A 23072-nucleotide genomic window follows, 5' to 3' on the forward strand; every position below is an offset into this window, starting at 1 on the left:
CTTATAAGCTTAAAAACTCATTAAGTAAATTATTGAATTAGGAAAGTAGACTGAATAAAATTTCTCATCCTTTCATTTATCTTACACCAGTCTCAACAATTAATAGAACATTGATACGTTTTTGTATGTACGTATATGTATGTATCTGTATTAGTATACATATATATATATATTTTTTTTGGCACTGGTAAAAGATAATAACTATGAATGCTAGATTAATCGCGAATAGTTTTAATAATTTTTTTGTATTTTGAACGATTGCGTGACAATTTCTTTTCTAAATGCATATACGCAGGATATCATTCCTTACTGACGCCAATCGAACCTTAATACTTACAACATATTAACAAATGTACACGTGTTTCTTCTTTAATTAACATAGAACAAATTTATCTCTAATTACTAACATTTCGTGGTTTATTTATAATTAACATATAATATACGCATTTACGACTTTTGTGTAATATACACTATACAACAGTCGTTTTAATTCATTATTTCCTAAGTGTATAAAATGGCTTTTAAAAGAATAAACGACAATACTAACTTAAGTGTTATATGGATTAGTCGTTATTGTCCAGACCATCGCTATGAAGTATAACAAATTACCAACAAGTTAGAAATTGAAATTATTTAACTTTTGGTAATTTATTCAACCACATTTATCAACTCACAATAATCATTTCTTGTCTCAGAGAACATTTAATACACCTACCTCTGCAAAGTCTACAAATAGAAATATTATTATATCAGATATTCAATGTTCTTTAGTATTGATAGCATCATCTTAACAATGCTCACAATACTTGGTATCAATACCTATTTAAAACGTATTCAAAGAATTTTTTCTTTCTTCCTGATATTAACTAATGAACAAAGTTAGGCCAAAGGGTTCTTGCATCATGTAGTTCATTTATCTTTTTTTGGATTGTCATTATCTAATGTTATAGTGATTAATAAACACAGTAGATGTGCATAAGCAAATTTTCTTTATACCATTGAATTGCACTGTTCAAAGATTGTTTATCTATATTGAAAAATAATATTTGTATTCAACATTAGTATTTTGATTAACTTAAAATGAAACTAAATCATATGGTAACTATAATTACTTTAATATGCTATATAAAAAAAAATGAATGATAATGTTTGTGCGTAGAATAAATGTTGCTGTTTATTAGCATGAATACTTGTTTATAGATCAATTTGAATAATAGCCTAAGATATCAATATTTGATCAAATAACTATTACATTAGATTTAATGCAAATACCTCTTTATATTTTAATTGATTTTATTATTAAAATTAAAAGATACAAAAAAATTCATGGTAACAAACTGAAAACAGAAAAAAATTGTAGATAATTATTCCTACTTATCTTAATAGTTTTTATCAATGATTAATTCATAGTAAAGAAAGAGTGAATTTATTTAGAGAAAAATAATAACAACCCTTTTAGAGAGATGAAACCAATTTGCATCCTATTTAAACGTTATTTAAATATTTGTGCTATAATTTGAAGCGTTTTCGGTTAAAGTTTATACAGAAATATATTAAACAGTGTTGTAGATTCACGTACTAAATATAAGTTTAACAGTTCATTTATTATGAGGTATTGCAGATTGTAGCGAGGTAAAGCCTCAAATACTATGTTACCGAAAAGTAACAAAGTTGTTTGACATACATGACACTCAAAGAGCATTACATTTTTTTTGGCAGTGTCCATACATATTTTTTTTTTTTTATCATTTTAGGTAAACTTTTAAGCTAAATATCTTGCACTATGTAACATTTCCATCCAACATTTTTCTTATGAAATGTATTTGTATTTCCAAACACTTCATTAGTACATCAATATGTACTGTGTATAAGAAAAATTACATTTATTCCTTCGTTGTGTTTAATAAATAAAAAAAAAAAAACCAAATTACAATTATTTGTGTTTACCACAACGAAGCTACTATAATATATATTATCCTCTTTTTTGTTGTATGATTCTATATAAACACACACTTTTTTTTCTTATAATTGATTAAACAACTGACGCGTTAAACACGCCCACATGTAATTAAATGTCTGATTTGGGTGTATACTCTAATATTGTATCAAAAGACAAAATAGTTGTCGCTTATGAACCTAGTTGAAATTAGTTACTTTTTATATACGTGTGATTATAATGATTTTAATTAACTGAAGAAACCAGAGGTCCCAATGTAATTCATTTTATATGTCACTTCTTATACAGAAAACAAAAAGATTTTAAGGACCAATCGGTCAGAAAATGCAATGTTTTTAATAACTTTCAAGATAAATTGTACCTCTAATACGATATGTATGTACTAAAAATTACTTTTCTCTTTGATGAATCAGTTAAGAGATAAGATTATACAAGAGTACTGGACTAGAAATGACTTGAAATTTTCGTTAAAGTAAAGAAGTAACAGAATCTCACTGCTGCTCATTATATTCCTCGTCTAATTGTCTTTAAATTACATGTAGGGATTGAAAATAGTGCTTGTATCTTTTACAAAAATAGAGATGGACCGTCCTTCGACTGCTAAACTAAATAAGCATCTAAAAACTGAATCATCATTTTATAAAGCACTAAAAAATATTGTATTACACTATATTACAATCATGAAAAACATTTGCTTCTTTTAATCATATTTGTAAAACTCATTTCTATGTCCATCTCTGTGCAACAATCATATTTATTTTAATGAGCATATCTTAATATTAAGAAGTTGGAATAACACAGTTTAAACGTTTGTTCCGTGCATACTGATTTGTCATATAATAATCATAATCGAACTGATTCTAATAAGAAAACAATTGTATCTAAATTGAAAAATTTAACAATGACCAAAATAATATATTGGTAAATTTAATTATATTATTTTATCAACACTATTGAATTGTTTAGTATACATAAAACTAAAATATATTGGTATTAAAAGTACGATAAAAATAATATCTAAAGAAATACTTTAGTGTTGAGATACTAGTAAAAACTATACTTACAAATAATCCCATTATTATTTAGGTTTATTAATTATTATATAATTGGAATGAGACGACATTGTCTGTATATCAAAGTTGGGCAGTCTGGTTGTGTGATGCAAAATGTCAAAAATCGTTAACTAAGGATAAATTATCTTCTTGGCAGCATAATATACAAGGCAACAATAACTTTATACAGGATTCTCAAATCTTCAGATACAATTTTGTCCTTCGTGTCCCCTTGTTAAATTGTGGAATAGAATTTTACGCAATTATACGAAATAACTGATCAGCAGTTTATGTTAAAAAAAAAAAAGTAACAAATTGTTTTACGCACAGAGAACAAGAACACAGACATAGAAGATGATAAAATAGAGTATCTCGTGATCACTGTGCACTACCTTGAAATTAACATGACTAGACGTAATTTGAAACGTATTTCATTCAATAAATTCATGATTGAAATAACATATAGATAAAACAATAAAATATTGCATTTATTGTTTTAACATAAAGAATAAAAAGTAAAATTAAGTATGATATTATGGAACTATTTTGTTCCAAGGGAAACTTCTGTACTATATAACTGTTCCCAAAAGTCATTCACTGCAATGAGTCCAATATTATCTAGAACATATTTATACATTTTCGAAATTTGATCAGGCAAAGCTGTAAGGATCAATAGTTTTACTAGAACATGGTTGAACGTCATCAGGTGGTGGATGCCATTGTCCAGACCACATGGCAGTACGATCCATAGCTATTTCTGTTGTTGTTTTCTCTATACTGATACTAGATGTACATTCCATTTCCCAATGAAAACCATTTTGAGTCACTTGCATCGAACTAGATTCATCTATGCCACAATAATCCTGTGCGTTATTGTTCACTGGGATTTGTAAAGTTTTGTTTCTAATTTGCATTGAACTACTGCTACCGCGTTCAGCACCAGGCCAAGGTCGTGATTGCTCTACCGACTGGAGAGCTAGTTTACGCGGCACTCGTCTAGGTTTGTTATCTTCAATAATATGATCACTATCGGTTTTATTACTTATTAAATTTCCATCGCCTGTCGAACTACTATCACCGTTTCTTCTTCGTCTTCTTCTCCTCCTTTCGGTGTTAACATCATCTCTTTGAATATCTTCATTGTTCTCTTCGGAGGGTAAGAAATGCTGTCTCGCAGAAGCCCAATGATCCTTTCTTTTAGCGGCTTGTTTATATCTTGAATGAGTATCGTTCCCGTGATGGCCATTATTTGTATTTGTATCACTATCTGTATTTTGTTTCTTGGACTGTTGATTCTTTACAACCCACGAATCTGGCCTCTTAGGGCTTCGTTCTTTCAGAGTAACCTGTCGTAGGTAAAATTATATATTAATAACACCTGAAATTTTGGTTTATAATGTGATACGTAAAACACTTACTCCAGAAGAGGAAGAATTATCAACAGGTTTATAAAGTTGCGTCGGTGTATGATTACGACTATCTGGATTCCTACAACTTGATCTACTGCGACCATGTATCCATGAAAGTAAAAATGCTAAAATAGCACATGATAATCCAAGTACTGCCGCAGCAGATAACTGAGAACGAGTGCGTTTTGGTACCCAACCTCCACTGTAATATTCCCATATGGAGCATGCTAATAACGCACTACTCAAGGCATAAGATAAGCCTATACCAGTGAATACCCAAGCATTCTATAAGAGGTGGATTCTATCAGATATATTAGTGTCAAAATATATTAAAATATATTTATATATATATATATATATATATATTCATTGATTTGATACTTTTAATTATGTAATATTAATATATAGAAACAAATGAAATTTTAATAAATCATTGATTACTTACCAATTTAGCCCAATTGAAAGGAAAAACATAGATAACATGCGAAATATCAAGGAAGAGGAGCAATGCAGTGATCAAAAAACAGAAAACTGCTACAAAGATCATGAAACGCAGCCGCCCGACTAAAGGCAACATAAATAAGCTGACCTTGGCAGTGCCGGAGCTGCATAATGTTGCCAAACACGCTGCAGATGATATCTATGCAAACAATTTAACTTAATATCGTTCAGAGAGAAAGAGACCCCTCCTGGATGAATGATAAATATTACTTACAAGCAGTAAAAGTCTAACAACGCCGATAGCTGTTTTAAGATGTCCCTGTATGTCACAGTAAAGAACCAAATGGCTTGTTCTTGGCCAAGCCAAAGCATTGGAGGAAGTGTCATGGTGATCACCATAGCCATAGTGACCATGATAATTAGCATGCGAGTCCCATGAATGGACTGTCGAATGGACCCCTGGTGAATCCAGCTCCAAAGGTTGGGAGCTAATTTGCCCCCCTGTCCTACTACCTGCTATTAATATAGTATCAGGTCTATATATATATGTATATATTCAAAATCAAACTTCTCGAATAGTATATAAAATATATAGAAAGTCGATACCGATGTCAAAATCTTGTATATCTTCAGGTCTAGAATACGCAGAGGCAGGTAATTCCAGGTCACGAATTTCTTCCAACAAAAGTACTTCTATCTCGTCGGCTGCATACAAGTCCGAAACCGAGTGAAGATGATGCCGAGTCTCGCTCATTACTTAGGCACACTCGATTTTTTACTCCTTCCTGCCAGCCGACGATCTTTCCTATCTGATCTACTATCAACAACCATTCGTTACTCATTGAACTCAGCGACTGCTCTATTTGTTTGTCAGCCATTGTCTGCACATACTGTGTGCCATCTCTATTCCTAGGAGCAATATCATCCCTCCGCCTTTGGGCCACACCTGACATTATACAATAAAGAAATTAATTATACGTGTTACTCTATTGCAAAACAGTAAGAGTAAGGAATGATAAGAAAGCAAAAGAAACAAACGCAATTGTAAATAAAAATAATTTATTCTATATAATAACATAACAATAACAAAATAATCAAAACCATATAAATAAAGTAACATAATCATTTAAAATTATACGTACATAAATTCAATAGAGAAATAAAATATTTTATTTAACATAATAATAATATTTAAAAAATAGGAGAAAATACAAATTGCAATCTTATATATTAAATATATACTTATTAGTTCATTTATACGATATATAATAATATTTCTAAGAATCGAATTTGTTTCATAACTGGTTCAAACCTCCTATATCCTGTTATAATATACATTATACAAGCCACTCGAAAATACCATTACCTTAAAACACGTTGATTTGAATAAAAAATAAAATTAGCATACCATTGTTACGTGGATTATAGATAAAATATAATTAATTAAGTAAAAGATATAATACAAATGCGGTAAGAATGAAATACAATCCTGTATTGTGCCTTTTACTATAGTTGGTAAATTTGATAGGAAACACTTAAGATACTGTTTAAAATTAATAAAATTGTATTTCATGATTAATTGTGTTTTTGTAACAAAGTATTTGTTAATTTTAAATCCACATGTGGTTGCATGTGGCATCCATCGGAATGTATTAACTGCAACTGATTGTCAGATTCGGAAATTTAACGAAAGTCTGACTAACACATACCTCGAATATGTTTTCCTTCAATCAACACGTAGATCACATTTTTCCGAAATTTTTCATAATAAATTCAATAGTCGCCTAAAGAATAGCCGCCATTGCCTTTTTGCTGTTTTTCCTCATAATCTATGCTTGTCACAGCGACCTAGAAATAACAGATGGAACAACTTATCTCTTTTTTAGACAATCCCTTGAAACTAACAAAATTATTTGCATTCTACCGAATGAATTATTTTTATAAATACAGTTGTTTATTTAAATTACAAACACAAACACGATACAGACTATTATGATAATCTGCAATTTTTAATTCAAGTTTTCTCAAAATTTATTTTGATCAAATTCAAAGATTAAAAATTAAGCCACAATCTTGAGTCTCACTGATTCTATTTTTTTGGAAACTAATCAGAACAAGACTGAGAAATGATTAAACAAGTTGTTTGACGAATTTGCATTTTAAAAAGCCCGCCATCAATCATATTTAAAATTCGATGCTATCGCCATCTATAAAAGAACGGCGGAAACTATTCGGCAAATAGTTTCCGCGAATTCTCGATAGATGGCGCTAGTGTTCCCTGATTCGGAAACCCTGTCGGTAAGTCGTTGAATAGTTTCCGCCATTCTTTTATAGATGGCGATAGCATCGAATTTTAAATATATTCAATTCATGGCGGGCTTTTTAAAATGCAAATTCGTCAAACAACTTGTTTAATATTTTTTCAGTCTTGTTCTGATTAGTTTCCAAAGAATAGAATCAATGAGACTCAAGATTGTGGTTCTCCAATTGTGATTGTGAGGTGTAGCAAAAGAGAGACTGGTAAAACAAGCAAAATTGTCATACCAATTATGTTCTGTTCATCCATACCTCACGCGGGGATGTTTAGGACCCCTAAAGTCAAGATTACTCGAGAACAAAGGCATGTGCAGTCTTTTTTTATCTATAGTCACTGAGTAAAGTTTAAAGGGGCTTCTTGTTATCTGTGGTTATCTGCTTCTGTCAAGTTGACAGGAAGAGGATGTGTTCGTATTCTTGCACCCATTAAAACTTAAGCGTTCTGTGTTTAATTCATTCTAGACCATTAAATATGTTTATTAAATAAATATGATACGTGTAAATGATTTGTTATTTTAAATAACGTTTCAAAGTTACTTTTGGGTCACGAACGTTAACCACAATTCCCATTTTAAACTAATAATCTTCACCATGAATACATAGTAAGTCCTATAATGTTTATTATAAAATTATGTTGTTTAAGAAAGTTTATATTCATTAGAACATTATAGGTAAGGTGCCTACCTACAAATTTATAATTGTATATTAATTTTTATATTTTTCATTGTGTTTTGAAGAATTCTTAATAACATTAACATGTTCTTCATTTTTAGTAACAAGAATGGATCAGGTGTATCAGGGAATGCTTTTGACTGTTGGGTACAGAGAACCAACATGCATGACGATTCTGCTATAACAAAAATGCAACATCAGTTTTGGGTCACCAAGCAAGCTTTGTCACGAAAATTGGGAAAGAAAGAAGATGATTGTATAGTAGCATCCGACGCAGAGTTGGATGCCAAATTAGAATTATTTCGTAGTATTCAAGAGTCTTGCTCTTACTTGCAAAGGGTTATTGACAAATATCAAGAGAGATTATGTAGTAAGTTTAGATTATTCAAGAAAAGAAAAATTAACAAATAACAGAGATAATTATAATGTAAAATTTTACATAGCCCTTGCACAGGAAGAGAATGCAATGGGAAGATTTCTGAAAGATGCCGGTAAACAAGACAAAACTAGAGCCGGCAAGATGATGTCAGCAGTTGGAAAATCGTTGTCTTATTCCGGGCAACAAAGGCTTGCCCTCAGAGCTCCGCTTGGCCGTTTATATCAAGAAGTAGAAACGTTTAGGCAAAGAGCTATCGAAGATACATTGCAAAAGGTTCAAGCGATGGAAAAATCTCGCACAGAGTACAGAGCAGCTCTGTCATGGATGAAGAACATCTCCCAAGAATTAGATCCAGATACGTCGAAACAGCTGGAAAGATTTCGCAAAGTTCAAACACGTGTTAGACAGTAAGTAGAATATATATTTTTTTATTAACAGTACTCGATACTTAATTTCATGTATTTACATATTTATATTAATTCAGGGGGAAGATAGTCTTTGACAACTTGGCTTTGGATTGTCTTCAAAAGGTAGATCTATTAGCAGCAGCAAGATGTAACATGTTCAGTCATGCCTTGGTTTTATATCAAAGCACGCTTCTGAATTTTACTAAAAAATCTGCCCAAGCATATTCAACGATAGCGAGCAGTTTTAAGGGCTATCAACGATACGATTTCATGGTTGTAAGAGAGCTTGCTGAAACTTCGACTAAACTGGCCCAAGAAACAGGAGGCGATGACGATCTTGATGATAAAGACAAGTAAGTTATTAGTTTAATAAAAGTACTAGTAATTAGAATAATGATGTTATCTTCTGTTACAGATTATCATTTTTTGATATGGATTTTCATGATAATGTCGAGGAGGCCGAAGAAGTTAAACCTACTACACAAGGCACAGTTGAAAGTAACAAACAGGATGAAAAATTATTAGACATAGAATGTGAAACGAAGAATATATTAGAATTAGAAGGATTAGATATGGATTCTAGTTCTTCAAAGAACGGAGTCACAGAATCCACTTCTAACATAAAGCATAAAGACGATGTTGATGAACTTTTTAAAAGTTTAACTTTAGATAATAATATGTGTCGTAACAATAAACAATCAACTAAAAGTACAGAAGAAGGAAATCAAATTACATTTGACGAAAGTTTAACGATGGACATATTTGATAAATCAGATACAAACTTTGATTTGACTGATTTTTCTTTAGAAGTACAAAATCAAGGGGAACAATCGTTGCAGTCTCTCACATCAGAAAATATCGTTCTTTTAAATGACCTATTTGGCGATAAACAAAATACTGAAAGCGAATGGGAGGCGGCAATGTCTAATGATACTTTTTTACCACCAAATATTTTGAAACAAAGTTTAGGGGATGCGGCACTTGGTATTGGACAGAAGAGTATACTTACTACTAACACAGGTGACAAAGTAAGTAAAAATTAATGGTATTTATTGGTTGTTAAATATTACCTTTTCATTGTAATTATCCATCGATTTTTTTGTTTGTTTTAGAAATCGAGTAAAAGTGGAAAGCAAAAGGGTAATTCATGGTTGGACTTATTTGCTGAATTGGACCCATTAGCTAATAATCCAATGGAAAATCTTTCTAATGACAGCAATGCATCTGCTTGAATTTTTCAAACGGTTATAATGTATTATTACTATTATTATTTATATTCAGTTGCAATTTATAGCAACAGTCAGAGCATACGTTTTTATTTTTTCAAACAATGTTCAGACATTATTTGTTCATTGTGTTTGTACTGATACTTAATATTTATAATTTAAAACTTAACATTCCGAGCTTTTTTAAGATTTAATGAAAACTGTAAGATAATCAAAAATATTTAAATTTTGTATCATTTTCAGTTACCACACCAAAGAAATAAGATCTGATAGTTTATAAACATACTAGTCAAATATTTTTCCTATTTGTAATTCGTTATTACTTTCACAGTTAAAATCTTTTCAGTAAACTTCTTTAATATTATCATTGTATAAAAACAATCCATGTTTAGAAAATTTATGATACAATTATTGTGTAATGCGTACCTTTTTTCAATATACTGAAATATCATATTCTGCATTTCTCTTTTTAAATTAAATAAATACAACATAAGCACGTTACATCGCCAGAGATATTGCTTTTATATCTTTTCTGTATAAATATAAAATGCTTATGCATTAAAAAAGTACAGGATCACAGTGTTAACACCTGAATATAACTGTAATTCACGCATCAAAGAATTTTCAATCAAAACTTCACTTTATTCATTAATACGTTTGAAATTTAGGCATCGTAAAATTCGTTTACGGCAGTTCTGACCCTGAAAACAATCAGAAATATTTTCGTAACATTTATAACTTAAGGCCTTGTTAAAATGATAAGATGTTAAAAAAGTATTATCATACTTTTCATATAATTGATGATCCTTGCTTTGCCGTAATTGTTGTAGAATACGATAAAAACCCAATTCTTTTAAACGTGCCTGCCGTTGAGCAGCACCAGGCTCTTCCCTCCTGACTAGATTGCACACACAAAAGACTGCTGCAACCTGCAGCTTCACGTTACTATGCATCTGAATGAATATAAGAAATTATAAAATTTCTATTACTTTGATAAAATATTAGTGTTGCTTATAAATATCAAACAGGAACCGATATATGTCGTATTATTCCTAATATGGAAAGAGAAAATATAAAGAAAATTAAATGTATTATAGAAGATAAGAAAGTAATATTTTCACACACCATATAATCCATAAGCTTTTTAAGCACGTCTTCGTTAGCCATAATATGATCTTTTGCTCGAATACCATCAGCTACATTTGCTAAAATACAGAGAGCTTGCTCTTTAACATCTGCCGGATGTCTTGGATCTTCTAAAACTAATATGACAGCTTGCATAACGTGCGCTGCGTGTTCTCCCATTATACGATCTATATGTGCTTTTGTAGAGAGCAAGTTTCTTAATAAACCTAACGTTTTCATTAAAACAGGTATGTCCTGATCCGCCAGAAGGCAAAATATTTGATCGGTTCCCAGGCATTGTAAAATTTGTAATTTCACTTGTTGCTCGGCTTGAAAAGCCACGTTCATTAAAGCCCAAATTCCATTTAATCGTAACGCTGGTGTACACCGTTTTGTAAGCGAACACAGCAATTCTATTCCTCCAGACTCCAATATCGGTTCTTTGCTCGGACTAAATTCCAGTAATAAGTTACATAAAGTACTTGAAGCAACGGTTAATAAATCAACTTCGCTTTCGCCTCTACCTATATAATACAAACGTATTTACTACGTAATAATAAGTATCATTACTAATTGTTGATAAGTATTAAATATTTTCATAGATGTTTCATATAAAGAAATTTTCTCCAACAAATACTTATTATCTTATTATCATATTTTACCCTCTAATCCTTTATCAGCTCCGTGTAACAATTGCATCAATGGTCTCCAAACGGCATGATCTTGAAAAGTTGTTCTCAGTTGTTGAACACTTCTAGAAAGAGAATGTAAACACCTAACTGCTGCTAAACGTACATGAGAACCTCCAGGATCCTGAAGACCTGCTACCACTTGTTCCATAAGACTCTCTGTCTCGATAATACGTTTTCTAATATCCTCGTCGTTAGCACCGAGAGATGCAAATGCTCTGAACGCGGCTTGTCGCATATCTTGTGTTAACGTTGCATCTTGTACCTGGAAGATATTAATAACGATATACATACAAATAGATACATTAATAAGTACCATGATACTTACATGCGGATGAGGTCGTAGAAGTTCTGCCAGTGTAGGAATTAAATGATTACTTATGGAAGCTAGACGTTGTAATTCGGTATTAACCTCGGTAAGAAAAGCTAAAGTTTCAGCTGCAGCCACTCTTTCGCGAGGAGGATGATCTCTGTGACAGAGTCTCACTAAACAGGGCAAGGCTCGGTATATAATTCTTGGATCTTTGTACAACAAAACCCCGGTTCTATGCATATATGTGACGCATCTCGCAGCCTCAAGTTGAATTAAGGAGCTCTTCTCGCGACCCATTAATTGTCCTAATGCTACGGGTACGAGTCTACCTTGCGGCGTGTTACTCGTAGTCGCCGAAGCGACCATAACGCATACCCTGTAATTTTTATAACACATATTAGCCAAACAAGCCAAAGCTGATAACTGTACATCAGGTAATGGCGAATCCAATTGCATTGCTAATGTCTCCACTGCGCCACCTTTTGATAATGCATTTTGATCTTCTGTTGTCTAATAAAAATAATATAAATCGTTATTGCTGATCGTGTAATAGAATTTTTATAACTTTACCTTGCATGCTGTTGTTAAAATTGTTGCTACACAAATTTGACAAGTAACAGATTGATTCGCTAAAGATACCAATCTTGGTACCAATGCAGGGTCTTGATATATGGAGTGAACCGGAGCTGCTGGATGTTGAAATACCGTACGTAAACAACGCAAGCACGCTTCATTTAACAAATCTGTTACTTTTGGTTTTCCTTCTAAGGGTGTCTCTGACACTGGTGTAGATAATATAACCTGAAAAAGCAACGGCACTACACCAAGGTCTATGAGTGCCAGTACATGTTGATCTGTTCCTTTGGCTAGAGAACCTAAGGTCACAGCAGCCTCCAATCTTATATTATCTCCAATTCTATCAGCGGAATCACCAAGAAGTTGTAATAAACGAGGTACTACACCTTGAGCTATTACCGAACCTTTCTGTCTGTTACTTCCAATCACAGAGTTCTTAAGGCATCTAAAAATTATAATAGAAATATTAACTAATGATAACGTACAGATTTCAGGAAAACTTTTAGTAAACAAATTCAGAGGTTAAGTACCATTTTTACTCACATAATAGCCTCTAAGCATTTTTGAGGATCCAGGGAGTACAGTTCATCGATGTAACTTCTTGAACTCTCAACATCCTATGATATAATCAGTTATTTACGTTTCAGAATGTCAGGATGAAAATAAGAAAATATATTGCCATTGTCAAAAGCAGAAGATAAACCGGTAACGAGTTTTGTCTTTTCAATGTTGTCCACTCACCATGAATGGCTGCATTACCGAGACCATACTTCTTTTTTTTCAATTATCATCAAAATATTATAGCAATCACTCAAATTTATTCTGCAATGAATAAACGGATCACCACGAGGAACCTGCACATCCGGCAATTAACTTTGTTTGTCATAAGAACGCCCGCTCTTCTAATTGATGAAATTTGCGTTCTGAAAAAATGTTCACTAACTTAGTATTGCCACAATGATATAAATATTCTACTATAACGTCTAGTAAAATAAACGTCAATTTTCAAATCCTTTTACGAGAATGTAAATAAAGTACATATATACAATATTAAAATGACACATAATTGTTTTCTAACACCGTGTCAATTTATCAATGATTAAATATACTGTCAATAAATGTATTCTGATTTTTTAATTTATTTATAAAGTGAAATTTTAATACAAAAAGATTAGGGAAACTTCATTTATTATATAGATGTTCTTGTTATTTAAATTAATATTTGAAAAATAACAAATTTTTTTCAGCATACATACCATAGTGATCTTTGAATAATTGGTATCTTGAAAACTCCAAACCGTTTGGCGCCCTTAAGGAAAGAAATACATAACCTAACACAAAACTTATAATTATTTAGAGATACAATAAAAATTCAGTTAAATATGATTATAGAATCGCTGGACAAATATTTAGAAACTGTAGCTGGATATATATTTGATGATGATAAAGTGGTAAGTATCTCTATTTAATATTCTTCAGATTGTTCATCCTTCAAACCTTACAGAAATTTCAAAATTTTTAACATAAATATTCTTAAAGTATTTGATGTTCAAAATAATTTTAGGTAACTTACAAGTGGTTAAGTAAAGAACTGGAAGTTCATGTTGATATGGCCAAGCAAATTTTATGGAAGTTCTGGCAACGATACAAAGAAGAGAAAAGTTTTGATTGTACTTTCTTATTGATGGGCATTTTACACGATGATGGCATGCGTGTTGAAGTTGTTAAAGAAAAGGATTTAGCTACAGCCGAAGAGAAATATGCTAAAATTCTATCCGAACATATTTACAGCCTTCAAAAGGCACTTGCTAAAGTACAGTTACTGGAAATGACAGATGATGGAGACGTCAGATATAGTGCAATTAAATGTATCGAAAGTAACGAACGCAGTAACGAGGAAATGCATATATTACGCTGGGGTGCAAAATCAAATGAAGTACAGCCTGTTTCCGAAGAAAAAATAAACTATGTATCCGAACCGGTCAAAATGAAAGAAGAAATAAGCCCAGAGAAAAAATCAATGGATAAAAAGAAAAATGCTCAGAAGAAAGGCTTTGATAGTCTTTTTGGGAAAGTTGCTAATAAGCAGAAAACTATTTCAACATTGTCTAACACAAAGAAAGTAGAAACAGATTCTACAAAGCAAACATTGTCAAAGGAAGATGTACCCAAACCACAGAAAAAGAATGCACAAGGTGGGCTCAGTAGCTTTCTCCAACAAAATAAAATTGAAGAAAAAGTTAAAAATACAGCATCTCCAGAATCTAACACAAATACCGATTGTGTATTAAAAGATATTACAGAAAAAGAAACTATTTTAGAAAATAAGAAAGAACGAAATAAAAATCGACACGGGAAGAAACGTAATCGAAGCAAGGATATTAGTTCTGCTACAAAAAGACGAAAACGCATTACAATCCAGAGTGATTCCAGCGATACGGATGATAAAGAAGAAAATGTGGAACTGATATCTGATGAAGAACGAAAAAAAGAATCTTCACCTGAAACTATTCCTCCTGTAAAAGTATCTTCTGATACTCCACCGCAGGCTAAAGTTGAAAACGGAAAACGTAAAGTTTTGAAAACAGTAGATCAAACGTTTGAAGAAGATGGCTTTCTTGTAACAAAAAAAGTGCATGTTTATGAAAGTTGTTCCGAGGATGAATCAGAAGTTGTAGAATCAAAGAAAACTGTAGTACCTGAACCACATCCAGAAATAAAAGGGAAGAAAAATAATAAACAAACAACTCTAATGAACTTTTTCAAAAAAGTATAACATATTTTACAATTTATACTGAGTATGTACTTTTTTTTATTTTTTTTAATTTAGAGATGATATTGCGTATAAAGTATTTAAAAAAATTACTATTTTACAAGTAGTTTATATAATGCTTATTAAATCAACTCTGTATATTTTATCTGTAAACTGAAATTATCTGATTCCAAGTATGATGTAGGATGAAATAGATACACATTCACTTGCCAAGTTTATCAGATATGTTATCACTGAAACCGAACGCATGTTACACCCTAAATATGAGTAATAGTAATCATACTGTAACTGTTGCAAGTGGTTAATGTGTATTAAGTTATAATATAATGAGAACATAATGAAGAATATAATGTTTATTCATTTATATTTAATTGGATTTTATATTTTATGTATAACACAACGTTTTGCATGTGAAATATGTTCAACATGTTTGTGTTTGACTGCAAGTAAGTTGAATTATTTTATATTTCTAAATGAAAGAAAAAAAAAAAATTATGCATTCGCAAATAGCGTATTAATTGAATACTACATTTATTTGGTATATTTCAGTAAACGAAGGGCCTATTATTGATTGCCATGGAAAAGATTTGGAAAACAATGATATGCTAATTGCTGATTTGCTAACATTAAATGGATATCGATCACTCAACAAACTTATTTTATCAAATAATAATATAAGTAACTTACCTGAACATCTACTGAAGAAATTAAAACCTGTGAAAAGTTTAGATTTATCTGAAAATCTTATGGAAACGATACATACAAGCATATTTATAGATTTGAGTAATCTTGAAGATTTAAATCTTTCTAAAAATAAACTAACAGTTTTTGATGATTCGTTACTGAAAGTACTTCCTACATTATTAACGTTAAATGTTAGCCATAATCATATTCATACAGTAGAAAGTGTAGCAGACAAAACTACAGTAAATATTATTTATCTCACTTTGTCTCATAATAACATATCCAGTTTACCTAAGAAATTCTTTGAACTGTTACCAAATCTGCAATATCTAGACCTATCATTTAATAGAATTCATTCTTTGATGGACTATAGTTTAACACGTCTAAACTCATTGAAAATGATCTCTATAAACAACAATTTCCTTACTTCGCTGGATATACGAATATTTCCAAAGTCTTTAATAAAACTACATTCTGGACATAATCAGATTGCAGAAATATTTTATGAATCATCTCAGCTTAAAGTACTAAATATAGAGTACAATAATATTTCTGAAATATATAAAAATATAACAAAATTGAACGAGTTAACGGATTTGAATGTCGCTGGAAACACATTATATGATTTTCCAAATACTTTACTCAAGAATCTAAGAAAGTTAGATTTGTCTAACAATAAATTGCAGTATATCCCTGAGTCATTGTCTGTTCAAAATTTTCCACTCTTGCTTGAACTTAACGTTAGCAAAAATCCGATTCAAAACTTAACGTTTCGTTCGGATTTACAATTACACTCGTTTATTGCAAGTAATATAAGTACTTTGAAGACTATTGACAAGGATACGTTTACACACTTCAGAATGCCTCCAACAGATTGTATCAGAGTTACTATATCCAATAATGAAATGTTATCTTTCATTCACGAAGATGCATTGAAACACTTAAAATTATGTTTTGTAAGTTTTATAATTTTAAGCCAAAATGCCACTTGACAAAGAATAATAAATATTTTTCCCATCAGTTGGATCTGAGGAACAACCGACTTTCCTACGTGTCACAAGAGTTAGTTATGAACAGTGATACTTCAGTAGTACTTGATATCAATTTGCAAGGAAATCCATTCAAATGTAATTGTTCTCTACAATGGATGTTAAATGATTTAATACCAAGCCTGTATTTCACACGGCCTGATCTTCTAGATAATCTACGGTATATATTTCAGCACATAATTTTCTCAAAGTAACAAGATTAATTAATTAATACTTCTTATTGTATCTCATTAGGTGCGCTTGGCCTCCACAAATATCAAATATCAGAATGGTACATTGGTATGGTTGGAAAGAACAAATTTTTTGTAATATGTCAAACTTGAATGAAAATCTCATAATGAAGGTTGATAATGTAGTAGATAAGAAAGTAACATTTGAGTCGAGTACTGGTTGGTTAATTGTTATGGGAATAGCTCTAACTGTATTATCAAGTTTAATAATAATAGGCATTATTTGGACACAAAAAATTGCTATCAAAAAGAGGAGAATTAATAGGAAGTTTTAATATTTATTACTCTCTATTATATAAATTTATCTGTCTTATATTTTTTATAATGATATAATTTGTAAATAAGTAATGTAAAATTATGTGTCGTACATTTTTAACTAATTATAAAATACAACAAAAGTATTTATTTAATATTACTAATTTCAAACATATTTAAAAAGCTATAAGATAATGATTATTTCGTTTGAAAAAGTTATTTTCTACTACCCGATAAAAATCCTTAATTTTTTAAGTATGCTATTTTGTACGTATTCGATCAATTTTATTTTTGAATGCAGAGAAAATGTAAATGTTATTCAAAGATAAAAATAAATGAAATATTATTTCGAATACACTGTACATATAAATAAATACATACATACGCGTATTTTAATGCATATATTGTATCTTATAAAAGAATGAAAATAAATACCTATACACACCTAAAATGTATTCTTAAATTCACTCACATACATACATTAGCACTTCTGCATTTATACAGGATATTTCCAACTTGATGGGACAAAACCAAAAAGAGGGTGAATATGAAAAAGTAAGTCGAAAATTGATTTAAATTTTGAATGTTTAAAAAAAAACCCGCCACTGTACAAAAGCGCCGTCTAGTGTTGATAAGGATAACTATAAATATATTTTTTGCACTCCCTATCGGTAAAACAAAAAAAAGCTCATTTTTAACACCTAATACAAGATGGCGCCAATTCTTTATGGTAGGTTTTTAAAATTTTTTGAAATACAGGAATTTTAATGCATTTTTAACTTACTTTTTTGTGTAGATTCATCCCTTTTGGTTGTGCCATTACATCGGAAATACCCTGTACACAACATATTTTAAAATATAAAAACAGCCCACTTTCGATGAAAACAGTGAGGTTAAAACTATCTAAATGTTTCTTATCCACTGACGACGTTAACGAGATACTTTTAACATTGGAAGGACTTAGTTATTTCATTATTCACACGTTTTGTTTCAAATAAATATTTTGCTAAATTCGAGTAATATAATAATTTGATGATTCGAAGCATTACATTTTGTTCAATATCGCTCTAATTATTTCGATAGAATATTGATCCCCGTTAGTTATGAGCTAAATTATGTTTTCATTGAAAATAATGATCACAATTGAAACTTTTAATATATTCGTGTACGCTAAATTAAATTTGTTATCTATTAGAATATACTGACCTTAGTAATGGATCATTTAAAATATAGTTACCGCTTTGGACGCAAAATGAACTTTGTATTTCTAATTATATGTCATCTATTTGCCAATGACTGGATGTCACTTGAACAGGATTCTCTCTTAACTCACTTAAGAAGTTACATATATTTTGATAATATCCTGGCTGACACCATGTTTCATTATGAGTACCTCCCGAAATAGAAAGTATATTTTTACACGAACTTCTGCAATTCTTATGAAGTTCTTGCATCATACGCGGTGGCACCAATGTATCCGCCAAACCAGAAATGAATAACGTAGGTACCGTTACTGATCGCACTTTGTGAATCGATAAATACTATAAATTTAGTAATAATTAGTTTCCTTTCATCGCAAAAAAAAAATAAGCTGTATGAAATACGATAAGCAAATATTATACCTTATTTTTATACAGGAAGAGTGGTAGATATTGTAAAAATCTTGATCCAAAAAGGTATGCAGCCATATCAGGAATACTGGTAAAAGTATTTTCGACAATAAGGCACCAAATTCTTTGAAAATTTTCCGGCTTTGTAGCTAAATTGATTGCTACCGCTCCGCCTATAAAAAACGAAACCAGTTGAATAACACACTTATGGATGTATAAAATGAATGTAGCCTAATGAAGTACCTAATGATCTACCAAACACAATTATTTCACTTGTATTTATATCAGTTCTACTGGACAAATAATCAATTCCAGCACAAGCATCCATGTATAAACCCTCCTCGGATGGTGAACCTTGTGATAATCCATACCCTCTATACTCTAGCATCAAAATATTACATTGAATATTGTGATACAATCCAACTGCATTTTGAAGTCTAAAATAAATTGAAAATTTTAATCCAAACTGTTAACATAAAATTACATGTTTGATGTAAGTGAAAAATATTAACCTATGTCCCATATTACCGGCATTGCCATGAAGAAATAATATAGTAGGCACCTTTTTTGCTTTATCTTCTGGTTGAGAAATAAAGAACATGTGTAACATTGTACCATCTTTTGATCTAGTATATATACTTTGATAAGGTAAATTAAATATCGAAGGTGCAGGAACATATACCCTGGAATTAGCTGGCCATTCTGGACGATATACAAGTTGATCTTCTCTGTGATATAATATACCTACAAAGATATATTAATTATAATATATATCTAATACCTTTAAGATTTTTTTTATTGAAATACAAACGTATACCTGTAGTAGCGAAACAAAGGAGAAAGAAGGCAGAGATTCCACCGTACAACCAATATAAAAGAAAACAGGCAAGTATGTAAGTCCCAGAGAAAGCCCAACATTTCATTGCAATACCTCCTAACAAACGTATGGGTTTGCTGCGCGCAAGTCGCACACAAAATGACATGATTGTTGTCTTGTTCTTCCAAATAATTGATTAATAATCATCTAATGCACTTCTATCTTTATTAAATATATAATATTATGCATTCTGACTTGATTATAGTATTCCAGTTAGCATTAGAAATCTTATAATCTACAATTTGTTATCGCAATTCATTTCATAAATATAAAATCCACCTTAGAATTATGGACTTTAATTAAACTAATAAATAAATATATTTTGCTTTATAAATAAGTTTATTATATCAGAGTTTACAAAGAAACTCATTATATTATTTCAATTTCAATCGACATTATGGTAGTTTGAACATAGGTTATATTAAAAAAATGTGTCCCGCCAGCAAGTATCCAAAACAGAATTTTTTAGTAAATAATATTACTTTATATCGCGTTTTCATATACACGAAAAATAGATTCTTATGTGAATGAACTGTTCGCGTAATCATAGTAACGTTTAGGAGATAGTTATCATGAGTTTATCACGTGTCATTGTAAATGTCCAATGCTGTATTCTGATTACTGTTAACTGAGGCTATATAACTAATACTACCTTGCATCTCTACACTCTGCACAACTTCCATTCTCCATAACGAGTTCTTGGTTAATTTTGCACTTACTAAATTTAAGTGCTGTTAAAAATTTACCGATAAATAATGGAGAAGATACTAATCGAGCCTCAGAATTGTATCATAGTGTCATATTTGTCTAACCTTCTTCAAACGAGTGCCGAAGAGGCATTCGCCAACGGTGATACACTTAAAGTTGGATTATCAGGTGACATGTTTCGAACAAATATTAGTTTAAATTACAGCTTGAAAAATACTAAAATTATTATTAACGATTAGCTGCATTGCTTTAAAATTTTCTACATAGGATTTTAAATGAAAATTTGTGGAATCTTATACGACTATAAGTTACGAACAACGTATAGAAAAATTTGTATAATTAATGTTTTAATTTCATTCTAATTGCATGTATATTATCTTTAAAGTATAAATACATAACAATATTTTTTCACTTTTAGTTTAGCTTTCACTTACTTCTTAGTAAGCTATACTTAATATTCATTAAATATGTAACCTTTAAAACATAAATTACTTTCTTTTTATTAAAATAATCATTTGATAATGAATCATGAAATACTTATTTTTATCAGGGGGCTCTGTGGTTAACTTATTGGCACAGAGTTTACCTAATATTACAACTGACTGGAGTAAATGGTATTTCTTCTTCTGTGATGAAAGAATTGTTCCTTTTGATAGTAATGACTCAACTTACGGAGAATATAAGTCAAAGTTGATTGGAAAAATACCAGTGACTGAAGATCAGTTCATAAAAATAAATCCTGATCTATCTGGTAAACTAATGTTTTTAAAAACTTTTCTTTTCTATACGTTTTAAGTAATGATTATATAATCAAATTCATTGTCCTACTTATAGCCGAAGATGCCGCAAAAGATTATATTAAGAAGATGTCTGTATTTTTTCCTCCTGACCGTCTCCCATGTTTTGATGTGCTCCTTTTGGGAGTAGGTCCAGATGGACATACGTGTTCTCTGTTTCCTGGTCATAAGCTTTTGAACGAATCAAGTTTGTGGGTTTGTCCTATTAATGATTCCCCTAAACCTCCTCCATCTCGTATCACTCTAACTCTTCCTGTAATCAATAATGCAAAAAAATGCATATTTACTGTTGTTGGATCTAGCAAAGCTGAAATTGTGAAGGTGATTATTTTATCAGAGATTAAGAAGACTAATTTGTAACTTATGTTTATAGAAATATTACTATTAATATTTAATATCTCGCAGAGAATTTTGCAAGATAAAGAAAATTTGCCAGCTGCTCGTGTACAACCGCACAATGGAGAATTGTACTGGATCCTAGATGAAGATTCATCAAAATTATTACAAGCCTAAATAACATATTTGCTTAAAGTTGACTATAACATTCCACTTAAATATCTTATTCTGATGCTCAACAGCTATCTCAGGCATACTTTTGTATACATACGTGCATCTTACTTAAAATGGCTAATAGATAAACATTTAAATGAAAGCATTTTTTTGTGAACTGTTGCTCAAAGATGATATTTGTTTATTATAACGTTAATATCGTTTAAAATATTTTGTTATTCTCTGTTTGTGTATTTCAATACAACAATTTTCGGATATTTTATTTTTTCCATTTATATTTGTATACATGAAATAAGTACAAAATATAAAATAATACGTTTTTTTCAATGTATAACTTATTTTTTATCACTATGAAACTGCAATTTAATAAATTATCTCAATAAGTTTATGACGAAGAAATCTCTTCAAAGCAATATTTATTTTTATGAAGATATAAAAAAAAAATTCAATACGAAAACAAATATATTTTCATGATCTTTGGAACGATTACTATTCACTACTTTATTTAAATGAATATGATATAAAAATGAAAGATAGTTAATAAAATAATTTAAAATTTTTATACAATTAATTTATTTGTAAGAATAAATATCGTAATTATCGTTATTTGTATACAGAAGTAGACATATCAAGTATAATGCAATCAAAAATGTCCGGCATTGTAAGATATTCTTTGGTGATTTACATAAAATTAATAAATATGGATAATTAGATATAGAGCAAAAAAACGATTATTTTTATATGCTTTTTTTTATTCCTAAGCGAAATATTGTATTACTTGAGACAGGAATATTATTTGTGTCTACATATTTAAACTCTTGATATCTCTTATCAGTCATATTCAATAACCGATGTCAATTAACTAAATTTTTACAATAATTTATAAATTATGTTTATTTTTTTTACAAATATCTTACGTATACATGGATATCCATAAAAAGAACTAAAAAATTATCTGTTTTTCGTAAGACTTGTCGGCTTTATCATAATTTAGCAATCATATTTCATATAGTGAAA

General features: G+C 30.4%; 7 protein-coding genes across 12 annotated transcripts; 4 read left to right on the forward strand and 3 right to left on the reverse strand.

The window, feature by feature from the left end:
* Positions 1 to 2028: 2028 nt before the first annotated feature.
* On the reverse strand, positions 2029 to 6769 carry LOC117609367 (uncharacterized). Of its 2 annotated transcripts, none has more exons than XM_034335628.2 (6): positions 6569 to 6769; positions 5466 to 5805; positions 5134 to 5372; positions 4864 to 5058; positions 4428 to 4703; positions 2029 to 4355 (listed from the first exon to the last, which is right to left on the reverse strand). In XM_034335628.2, exons 2-6 carry the CDS (start codon positions 5611 to 5613, stop codon positions 3660 to 3662), a joined length of 1554 nt encoding a protein of 517 aa, XP_034191519.1. In that variant the 5' UTR covers positions 5614 to 5805; positions 6569 to 6769; the 3' UTR covers positions 2029 to 3659. The 2 variants fall into 2 exon arrangements, with proteins under 2 accessions (XP_034191519.1, XP_034191509.1); XM_034335618.2 differs by having other exon boundaries at positions 5134 to 5375; positions 6569 to 6768.
* Positions 6770 to 7751: 982 nt separating this feature from the next.
* On the forward strand, positions 7752 to 10162 carry ICA69 (islet cell autoantigen 1-like protein). The gene is made up of 6 exons (XM_034321704.2): positions 7752 to 7777; positions 7949 to 8217; positions 8291 to 8633; positions 8711 to 8986; positions 9049 to 9661; positions 9746 to 10162. Exons 1-6 carry the CDS (start codon positions 7767 to 7769, stop codon positions 9863 to 9865), a joined length of 1632 nt encoding a protein of 543 aa, XP_034177595.2. The 5' UTR covers positions 7752 to 7766; the 3' UTR covers positions 9866 to 10162.
* LOC117602959 (armadillo repeat-containing protein 8) lies at positions 9723 to 13952 on the reverse strand. Of its 2 annotated transcripts, XM_034321616.2 has the most exons (10): positions 13819 to 13952; positions 13304 to 13485; positions 13106 to 13179; positions 12557 to 13007; positions 12002 to 12496; positions 11647 to 11938; positions 10985 to 11508; positions 10646 to 10812; positions 10286 to 10560; positions 9723 to 9860 (listed from the first exon to the last, which is right to left on the reverse strand). In XM_034321616.2, exons 2-9 carry the CDS (start codon positions 13328 to 13330, stop codon positions 10524 to 10526), a joined length of 2067 nt encoding a protein of 688 aa, XP_034177507.1. In that variant the 5' UTR covers positions 13331 to 13485; positions 13819 to 13952; the 3' UTR covers positions 9723 to 9860; positions 10286 to 10523. The 2 variants fall into 2 exon arrangements, with proteins under 2 accessions (XP_034177507.1, XP_076546157.1); XM_076690042.1 differs by having other exon boundaries at positions 11647 to 12496.
* On the forward strand, positions 13875 to 15656 carry LOC117603031 (uncharacterized). Of its 2 annotated transcripts, none has more exons than XM_034321733.2 (3): positions 13875 to 14013; positions 14127 to 15332; positions 15520 to 15656. In XM_034321733.2, the coding sequence occupies exons 1-3, from the start codon at positions 13945 to 13947 to the stop codon at positions 15604 to 15606; spliced, it is 1362 nt and encodes a 453-aa protein (XP_034177624.2). In that variant the 5' UTR covers positions 13875 to 13944; the 3' UTR covers positions 15607 to 15656. The 2 variants fall into 2 exon arrangements, with proteins under 2 accessions (XP_034177624.2, XP_034177634.2); XM_034321743.2 differs by having other exon boundaries at positions 14127 to 15360; positions 15520 to 15655.
* LOC117602999 (uncharacterized) lies at positions 15640 to 19143 on the forward strand. The gene is made up of 4 exons (XM_034321681.2): positions 15640 to 15781; positions 15885 to 16975; positions 17041 to 17228; positions 17303 to 19143. The coding sequence occupies exons 1-4, from the start codon at positions 15673 to 15675 to the stop codon at positions 17571 to 17573; spliced, it is 1659 nt and encodes a 552-aa protein (XP_034177572.2). The 5' UTR covers positions 15640 to 15672; the 3' UTR covers positions 17574 to 19143.
* On the reverse strand, positions 17041 to 20835 carry Bem46 (abhydrolase domain containing 13-like protein Bem46). 3 transcript variants are annotated; one of them, XM_034321772.2, is made up of 6 exons: positions 20693 to 20835; positions 19981 to 20202; positions 19676 to 19907; positions 19407 to 19600; positions 19176 to 19336; positions 17041 to 19094 (listed from the first exon to the last, which is right to left on the reverse strand). In XM_034321772.2, exons 2-6 carry the CDS (start codon positions 20144 to 20146, stop codon positions 18825 to 18827), a joined length of 1023 nt encoding a protein of 340 aa, XP_034177663.1. In that variant the 5' UTR covers positions 20147 to 20202; positions 20693 to 20835; the 3' UTR covers positions 17041 to 18824. The 3 variants fall into 3 exon arrangements, with proteins under 3 accessions (XP_034177663.1, XP_034177656.1, XP_034177672.1); XM_034321765.2 differs by having other exon boundaries at positions 19981 to 20275; positions 20693 to 20829; XM_034321781.2 differs by lacking the exon at positions 19981 to 20202 and having other exon boundaries at positions 20693 to 20828.
* On the forward strand, positions 20775 to 22377 carry Pgls (6-phosphogluconolactonase). The gene is made up of 4 exons (XM_034321802.2): positions 20775 to 20916; positions 21299 to 21499; positions 21583 to 21866; positions 21951 to 22377. Exons 1-4 carry the CDS (start codon positions 20796 to 20798, stop codon positions 22056 to 22058), a joined length of 714 nt encoding a protein of 237 aa, XP_034177693.1. The 5' UTR covers positions 20775 to 20795; the 3' UTR covers positions 22059 to 22377.
* The last annotated feature ends 695 nt before the right edge of the window (positions 22378 to 23072 follow it).

This window comes from Osmia lignaria, chromosome 9 (assembly GCF_051020975.1).
Source record: "Osmia lignaria lignaria isolate PbOS001 chromosome 9, iyOsmLign1, whole genome shotgun sequence".
NCBI lineage: Eukaryota > Metazoa > Arthropoda > Insecta > Hymenoptera > Megachilidae > Osmia > Osmia lignaria.